The 9806-nt window shown below is 33.7% G+C and overlaps 1 protein-coding gene across 1 annotated transcript; it reads left to right on the plus strand.

Moving 5' to 3' along the window:
* The first annotated feature begins 2363 nt into the window (after positions 1 to 2363).
* LOC120345922 (translocation protein SEC62-like) lies at positions 2364 to 9085 on the plus strand. The gene is made up of 8 exons (XM_039415520.2): positions 2364 to 2558; positions 2756 to 2867; positions 3242 to 3347; positions 3709 to 3988; positions 5182 to 5317; positions 5757 to 5888; positions 6701 to 6931; positions 7585 to 9085. The coding sequence occupies exons 1-8, from the start codon at positions 2463 to 2465 to the stop codon at positions 7716 to 7718; spliced, it is 1227 nt and encodes a 408-aa protein (XP_039271454.2). The 5' UTR covers positions 2364 to 2462; the 3' UTR covers positions 7719 to 9085.
* The last annotated feature ends 721 nt before the right edge of the window (positions 9086 to 9806 follow it).

The raw sequence follows: 9806 nt of genomic DNA on the forward strand, positions 1-9806 counted from the left end.
TAATTTGCTGCCGAGGTACTCCAACTCAAAACAAGGTGCCCCGAACTCATTGCAAAATTTTTTTCTGCTTCATACTGTTTCCCTCTGTTTTGCGCTCTTTCATGCTGTTTCCCTCTGTTTTGCGCTGTTTTCACTGTTTCGCACTGTTTTGCGGTGTTTCGCGCTGTATTCAGTAAGTAGTAAGACCGCTCTCTGGAGTTTGGTGTTATTTTTTACTTGGTTAAATCTGTATGGAACATTAGGTTGCTGTTTAAGCTATAAACTAAATTTCAAATAAAAAACTTTCGAGGGGTCCGCGACCGCTTTGAGAGCACCAAAAGGGTCCGCAAAGACAAAAAGGTAGAGAAACACTGCTATAAGTGCTATTGAATGTGTCTCTCTTTAAAAGTCAACTTTTCAAAATGCCAAAGTGTATATACACTACCAGCAAAAATTTAGAAAAGATTGGCTTAAGGAATGGTTTGCCCATTCGGATGATAAGAACAAGGTCTTTCGTAAGTTCTACGGGTGGGAATTGAATTCTAGGTGATGTTAGCTTCTTCGACATCTAATATTACTGTATTATGGTTACTTTTCATTAAATTCAATGACTTCATATCTAGATGTTTTATTTTTCAATCTGGATGTTTTTCGAGGTTAATCTAGATGTTTTTAGTCAGGCAAAAGTGGCAGCCCTGAAGTCCTCTTGGTAGCAGAGTTGTCTCTGGGAGATTAGTACAAATTTTAAACATAATTTCAAAATCCTCCAATAAGAGCAGAGATATGATATAACACTGGTTGATAGTTGAACTTATATAGATGGGATATTATTACAACAGAACAATAGTGGCACATCTTGACGTGACCGGTACGGTACGGTACCGTATATCAAGGTACCCTCGACATGACATACTGTACAGACATAGGCTAGCCTATCTCAGATGAGTTTTGTATTTCAACTGAATTTACTATGGTAACTAGCCTAAATCAGCAATTACTGTACCGTTTTTTTACCTTGCCATCAATCTATGAAACTTGTAAGTTGCGGAGAGTATAAAACAACAAAAAAAATTTTTTTGTGCCCCCCACTTTCTCCTGGTCTCATTCTGATATTTAAGAATGAGAGTTTATTGTTTTAATCAGTTTTTAACGGAAACTATATAAAGCCTTTAGGTATTTTAACTTTGCTTCCCGAGAAATAACGTGGTATTTTCTCATCTTTGTTTGTGTAATGTCGCTTAGAATTATACTCTTTTGTGACAGACTAGACACTGAGGTTCAACGTTCTTACTACTTCTATTTAACTTGGGATAAGTTTTGAAGTTGCGGAGAGTTAAAAATAACAAAAAACACTATAAGCCCTCAGATTTTTTTCAAAATTTTTTTGTTATTGAATGGGCTATTTTTCGAAACTGCCAATAAAAGCAGCATCACAATACACTAGGTGAAAAGAAGAACATGTTTAGATTTGGTTTTATTATGGCAACCAAACATTGATTCTTTTTTCGTTTATTCTTCAATTTTATGAACAATGTAGATGTAATATAACATATTTCAAACAGATTTAATATTTCAACCCAATTACCTAATGATTCAATAATTGTCCATCTCAATTGTCGTACATGGATACTGTAAATTTTTTAGAAACCACCATTCTCAATGGATTTTCGTCTTAAAACTAGAAGCCTTAAAAATTTGATAAGCCAGTTATGCAAGTCGATGCACAAAGTAAATCCATTACACAATTTTTTTATTATCGAGTTTGAGAATTGCTGTTCTAGGTCAAGCATCTGAGCTAAATTATTTGTTTTATTCCGTTATTCCTCCAGTTCTGACTGAAATTATTTGGATATTCTGAATAAGTTTGCTTTTCTAAAAAATTATAAATGTAACGATTCAGCAATTGGGTAAGGTAAGGTCTATTACAATATAGTATGAAATCTTACTCAGGCTGGTTCTATAGAGCGAGGTCTCTGTTAGGGCAGTAGGGTAAAACTTCTTCTGAAATATTTTGATTAGTCCTCGCAATTTGATGGTAACTACCGGTACTTCAGGCCCTGGAGGAATATGAGACTGTACGAGAATGCATATGGTGGTAGACCTCGCTTTAGGGCAGCACCTAACTTCATTTCAATCTGTCAGTTACTATATTATGTTGTTTTCAATCTAGTTGATAAATTATAATTATTCACAATTATAATTCTCTGAACAAGACCTACATACATGATCCACAATGGAACGCGGAGGAAAGAAATTTAGGAAGAAACGTTCTGGGAAAGTGAGTCTGCCTTTTTCGTCTTACACTCTTCATTGTTACTGTATTATGTCAAAATAGTACCATATGCTATTATTTCCTTCCTGATATTGTGGAACGGTGCTGTCACATCCCGCGTCAATTATATTTAGCGTCTGCATATCACGGTTCTGAAGTGCCTGCCGTTTCAATTAATGTTGTGTTGTGGTTGTGGTCTTGTTGAACTAATATGGCTGCTGTTTTTGCATTACCATTTAATGAGAATGTTGGGAAGAAAAAATTAGAAGAGGAAAATAAAAATGATTTTCTTGATGAATGTATTGTGGTGAGAGAATTGTGTAGTTTAATTTGAATTTTCAACCTACAAATATTCAGAAAGCATGCACTATGATTACTGCATTACTAGTTTGTATAATGTAGAATGTTGATTTCGGATCATCAACCGAAGTGTTCTTTTGCCATTCTTTTCTGAATATTTTTTGTAAAATTAGGTTTAAATTCAAATTCTCTTTTTTAATATAGAGCACAAGTCTGCAAACAACAAAACTTGATATGGAAATCACCAAGTTTTTGAGGTTTAATGTCCCAAGAAAAAGTACAGTAATGCAAAAACAAGCAGTGGAATATTTTCTAGGTTTGTTTTATATAATTCCATATTTCAAAGATTTTTATAGATTATTGCTTCATTATTTATCGACTAATATATTCACATCACTATAATATTCAAGTTTATATTGGGTTGTGATTTGTGAATTATTGTCAGCCAGCTCGTTACTAATTACTTGTAGAACCTGTTTAATGATTTGATAATTGAAGCAATCAAACCACAACTTCAAGAGATGAGAAGTCTAATTTGATTGATTCAATGAAAACAATTTTATTTAGCTGTCTGACTGAGCTGTCTCTCTACTTTTCAGATGTTTCTTGACTTAAAAATGACTTTTTTGGTTTTTATTAGAGCAAACTTTCCAATACATATATTAAAATAAGTTTTCCACTTTTACCTAGGAAATAAAGCAGTCGATACTTTATTGGAGTCAAAATGGGCTACTCGCAAAAAAGGAGTCGATCAGTTATTTGTTTGTAGAGAAGATGCAATTACTTATTTGGATGAGTAAGTATTTCAATTCGTAACCGTAAAAGCAGTCAAGTAGTTGATAATTTGATTCAAATAATATAATTAAATAAATTAATTGTAATTAAATGGATATATACTTGAACACTTTATTTGATGCTTCTAAATAGCAACAGTCTTATGGTGACCATGATCATGAGTCCCCAAATGGTATTCTATAAAACAAAAGTCGGGATTAGGCTATTTTATAAACAACCGCGATGTTTAATTCTGAAATATTTCTCTTTCAAAAGTGCTTATTAATTTATTGATTTGACCTGCTTTTACCGGATATGCTATATTATCTGTAATAGTAAGGAACTAGTAGTTTCAATTTCAAACTTTTTTACTTACTCATCAGACTACTGCGGAAGAGCTTATTCTATAGAGTGGAAAAAATCGAGCTGGGGTCAAAAAACAAAGGCGATAAAAATGAAGTGTCAAAAAATAAGACAGACAAAACAGAACAACAATCTGACAAATCTTCTGAAAATAAAAATGTTGTAGAGGAAGTACCTGCCATACAAGAAACAACTTTAAGACAAAGAAAAAAAGATAAAAAAACTGAAAATACTGAAGATGACAAAACTGAGGATTCGGAATCAAATAAACCAAAGTTGAAATTAAAAGCCAAAGACAAGGTGTGATTGGTTTATATTTTTGTGGAAATTTTACCTTAATAATGTTGAGTGCACTAGAAGATGTCATAGAGGTCTAATTTGACTAGGCGAGCTTTATATCTAATTATACCCTCGAAACTTGTCATTTTCTCATTAAATTGTTGCTTCTCTTATAATTATTGTCAATTGAAAATCTGTAATAACTTTCAATACTGTGAACAAGACAGTGCTTTTGGTGAAATCCTGTTCCAAATCGGACAATTTGATGGCCAGGCATTTCATCTAATATTGTTCCTCCAATAAATAAAACTACATATTCCAGTTTTGCTGTCGGCTTTGGGAATGTTTTTATTGATATTGTATCCGAAACTGAAGATCGAATTTCAGGCTTTAATAAAGGATGATGTTATGAGAAATAAAACTTGTAACCAAAACTCAAAAAAGTTCAAATAAGCATTCTCAACAGATAAAAATTGCTAACATTCGCCAATGTTTTCGCTGGCAAAATTTGGTTTTCTTGGTGCTAGACTGCTACAATTGTGATCGAAAGAAGTCAGCCAGAAGTTTTCGAAATGGCTCGAGAGTCTGGATTTAGATTCAGGTGTAAAATTACCCCAACTCATAGTCATCAGCTTGCATTTTTTTTGTAAAATATTCCGACATCAACTTTTTTCTCTAAATCAAAACAGTTGATTTTTCAAAAACTTTCATCAAAATTACAAAACATTCAATTACAAAATTTGGGATGACGCAATATGTGTACTCTTGACATCCATTTTACCTTAACCTTCTCACACAATTGAACGTAACCATGACAATCATATGCACACAATCGAACGTTCGATGTCCTTTACTATACCCTAGTTGCCTCGCCATGACAACCTTGTGAGACTGTCTCGCACTATAATTCCCATGGTTACGCAGGCTGTGGTTCCTTAGTCGATTTTTTTTTGTTGAAACGACCCGCCTGATGCTGTCACAATCAAACTAAAACCAAATTTTCAAACAATTTGTTGAGATTACGAATAAATTTAGTTCTGGCACGAGGCTTATTGTTTTCCAATTTTACTCATGTAACACTGTAAATATTTATCATAAAATGTAACTTTTTACGTCACACTTACATGGCCCGCCAGTCTAGGCAGGCACAATTTTTGGCCCCTGGTCCAAAAACCTTGCCCATCCCTGATTCATCCTGTACTTCATTTATCTAGAAAACCAAAGAAAAGCAAGTCACAAAAGTAAAGAAGAGATATAAGTTGATTCCTCATAATGAGCAGAAATTTTTTGATTCAAAAGATATTTACATTTGGACATATAATCCTGTCAGTTGGAAAACAATTATCATGGGTAAGTGGGATTTAATATCAAGAATGTCATGCAATCAACAGTCATTTGGAGCATATTTTCAAGGAAACCTACCGTAGTTTTTGTACAAAGCCTCCTAGATTTTTGAAACTTCCGGGTATAATCATTCACAAACAGAAGTTCAAGAAGTTTAATTTCAGTCAACCACAAATCTCAATGTTGAAAAGCCAAAATGCCCAAAAACTATGAGGTTATGCTTTGAGCCGCATCGTTCAGAGTAAAATAGTATGTACTATGTATACAAGATTGTTGCAGCATAGTCGTCCAATTTTTGACTCTTGAGTGGTGAGGTATTCACTGGATATAGATTGATCTCTGTTCACTGACATCTTTATATTTCAATGCAAAAGATCCCAATATTCTTGCCGGATGCCTGTATAATTTTCAATCTATTGCTGATTGTTATCTATTCATTTCCTAGGTATAGCCGTATTACTTTGTGTTGTTGCTGCAACTTTATTTCCACTATGGCCACCAGAAGTTCGACTCGGAGTTTATTACTTATCAATTGCCGGTGGAGTATTTATTGGAGCTATATTTGGAATCGCACTTGGTAAATTATTTTATGACAATAGATTCGATATAAAAAAACTTATTTCAGTTGCTGATTGTAATAACAACAAAATACTTTTATATAGAAGTACATTAATTTTTTATTCAGGAGCAAAACCGTGGAACTTTGGTTGTCAAAGACTATAGTTTGTAGTTGACCATTTTTTATACAGGGCATTGTTTTTCACTTCAAAGATCTATTTTATATTACTCAAAAACCACCAATTACAAATTCATTTATTGCCTTATTTCATCAACTATTTTTTAAGTAGAAAAATATGCCTTGGGCATTTTAAAACTACAATAATTCAAGTTTAATGAATAATAAAGTAACGTTGGGGGCTTTATCAACCAAAAATGCCAAAACTTGAAATAGACAGCATGAGAAAACAGAGAATACTATGCATATTTTTGATTTTTAACATGTTCTGAAATACCATTACTTTGCTTAATATTGATTCAATCTACGATTGGACACTAGCTTAGAGAATATCTGTTTCTTTACAATATTTTCAAATAAATTTTATTTCTTCATTTTAATAACACTTGTCTTGAATCCCTCAACTTGGTTTAACATTTTCCCAGCAAATAATGATTAAAAATATTAAGATGTTCAAAATGTAAGTTACATCATAAGTGACGTTATCATTCTGTATATCCATTTGATAATTTTTAAAAAAGATAAAAATCATAAAATATCACAGAATCCTTTTTCCTATATCTTATCTTGGTGATATTGCTTATCACAGAGTTATTCAAAATATATTTCTTTTAATTTAGACACTTATAAAACATGTTTTTCATCTATTACAGCTCGCTCTATATTATGGACGATTATTTGGGTATTCACTGGAGGGAATCATCATTTATGGATTCTGCCGAATCTGCTGGCTGATGTCGGTTTTTGGGAATCGTTCAAACCGTATTATACATATGAATACAAAGGATCCAAAGATAAAAAAGATGAAGATGAGGAAGATGACGAGAATGAGGATGAGGAAGAACAGAGAGAGGGAGAAGATGAGAATGAAGAGAATAAAGAAGGTCAGTGTGATACTAAATAAATAGTTTCATTGATTTGTGTTTAGCTGGAAATAAGTTTATCAAATTGTGACAACTTTATAGATCATTATTTCTCATCTACTGGTGGTACATACCGGTACCTACCCAACTCTTTTTGGTATATTATTTTTTTTGTCATAGCTAGTGTTACAGGTAGCTCCCATTCTAACTTTTGAACAATTGGAGTAGTTTATAATGTGTGCATAAATATGTATTACAATAATAATGATTAACTAACCAATATTAGTAATACTACAGTGAATACAGAGAAAAATTTCTTCATTTCGTCCCCCAAAACCAAAAAAATTACTCCCTGGACAGGAAGCTATATTGTGACGGAGCAAGGATTCAATTTTTAGCTGATGTAGTCATGTTACAGTCAGGAATGACGTACACAAAAATTGTTATTCCACGCCTACTAGATGTATTTGTGGTACTGAGCTATACACTACACCCACAGGTATGGTAATCGTACCATAACTAGTTCCAGCTTTGTTCAGAATATTGTTTTGGGGAAATTATGGATGAAATATTTCGTTTTGGATTCATGTCCATTTATTTGAGCATTGCTCTCTTGTAATAAATTGAAATTTCATCTGACTGGCAATTTTATGATACATCCTTGTTTTATACAGATGGTGATATGCAAAAGAGTGGGCTTTATAATGAGGAGAATCAGGAAAATGAATCTCTTGAAGAACGTAAAACTGATACTGGAGCTACCACAAGATCTGAAGCCTCTACGGAACGCTCCGGAAGCGAATCGTGACGCAACAAAAATTTGTTTCAGTAACATTGAGGTTTGCCTAAATCCTGCCTTAATATATTTGCTGTGAATGTGCTAGTGAAAAGTACGCGAAACTATTAAAACAATTTATCCTCTGCTTAGTAGCGTTCGATACTCACTATAAATAAACATGTACATTGGTGTGTTATTAATACCAAATTTTGACTTTTTTCAATGAATATAGTTGAATTTGACATATGGTTTTGCTTGTAATTCAAATTACAATTGTCTAAAAGATGGGAATCTGAACTCATTTTGGTGATTATTTGGCATGGACAAAATACTCCACATTCTTAGGCTATGGAGTTGCAAAGTGTGAGTTGGGCATATTTTTTTTATTGATATTGGAATTTGAGTCATATTGCGAACAGCTCACCCACCAAGAGTCGTCAGTTTAAGTTTAATTTCAGATTTTTAATGGTGCTAATCAAGTCAAAATTCATCTCAATAATTCCAAGACTTGCGCATACACCAAATTTTTTGTGAAAGTAGTGTCGTTTTTTACTTGGTACCTTATTTCGGATTGAGTTGAGTCTGCTTCAGCTTTCATCTTCCTCACCTTCAAAGATTATTGAAATATTCACAATCATCAGCAGATTCCGGTCATTCTGACTCTGTTTCTGTCTTGAATTGTCTTTTGTTTATCTTATCATATGGTACAATGATGGTATTTGATTTGTCGAACAGTAGCAGATTGAATTATGAAGCGATATGGTGGTGAACACATGACTATTCCATTGTGTTCCAAGAATGCTTCCAGTATGCACATAAAGTTAGGTCATGTTTTGTTGCCCTGAAGCAATTTGCTGCATATTTGCAGATCAAATACTATTTGGATATTTCAAAATATTGTGAGAATCAGACTTGACACTGAAAATATTGCGTTTGTTACCAATTTGTAATTTCAAGACTATGCCTGAATGCATTCTAATATATTATATATATATTATGTGGATGAATTTCAATTGATTATCGCAGACATGTGTAAACCTTGAGAATCTGTCTCCACATTTTTTCACAAGATTACTATTATTTGAAATTATATATTCACACAAATAGTTTAGTTCTATATTACTTGTTTTTGTTTCTGTTCAAACTGCTGCTTTTGGTCATATTTTAGCTGCTAAAATTGAGGGTAAAATTTGATAATGTATATTGAGTTCAAACTCCCTTTCAAATTGTTGTCATGATAGAGAACCAATTTCTCATGATTTTTCTTGCAATGCATGTCAGAAGTCTGAGTGTTTCCTGTTTTTTTTTCTTCTGACATACCAGATGTGTTTCGTATCATATATGGTGGTGTTCTGTTCTAGTGAACATGAGGATATATAAATTCTTGCTGGATGGAATATTGTTTTGTTAATTATTTTGCGAAATATTATTAGAGTCCTGCCGAACTGTTGTGTCAACTCGGAGCGTTAGAAAGATGCTCGCTATCGCACCACAGATTAACAGATTCAGATAATATATTTCTATCATGCAAGAATCAACACAAAAATTAAAGCACGTAAAATTTACAAACGTGTATAATGACATTAGTAAAAAATGTAATTATACACATAACTTGCGCGGAATCGACAGTTTGCACATTCTGCTAAGCTTGGGAAACACATTTGCCATCGTACCTTGCTCGGTCGACGGTGTGGCGATCATTAGGAATACGCTCGCCATTGCACCTATGTTTTTACCTTGCGTGGTTTCGCAGGTTCGAATCCCGTGAGGGAATAAATATGTGCGAGAGGATTGTTGTACTCCTCGCCAGCTTACAGTGGTACACGTAACTGCTGGTCGGTTACATCTTCCTCCGACATCAAGTCCATGTATCTGAAATAAATAACAGGCAAACTAATCCCATGCCCGACATGGACTGGTTTATCATTGACGTACATGACATGTGCTGTTACCAGGACGGGAGCCTGTCGCATCTGTAACAACTGGGTAACTGATCCCTACCCGACATGGACTGGAAGCCGAAAGAGAGGCGTGGTTTGCCATACGAAGAAAGCTTTATCGACTCGCCCCATACAATAAATGTGAAATTCCTATCCTATTTCTTGATTCCCCCGTAAC

Source organism: Styela clava, chromosome 8, assembly GCF_964204865.1.
Source record: "Styela clava chromosome 8, kaStyClav1.hap1.2, whole genome shotgun sequence".
Classification (NCBI taxonomy): Eukaryota; Metazoa; Chordata; class Ascidiacea; order Stolidobranchia; family Styelidae; genus Styela; species Styela clava.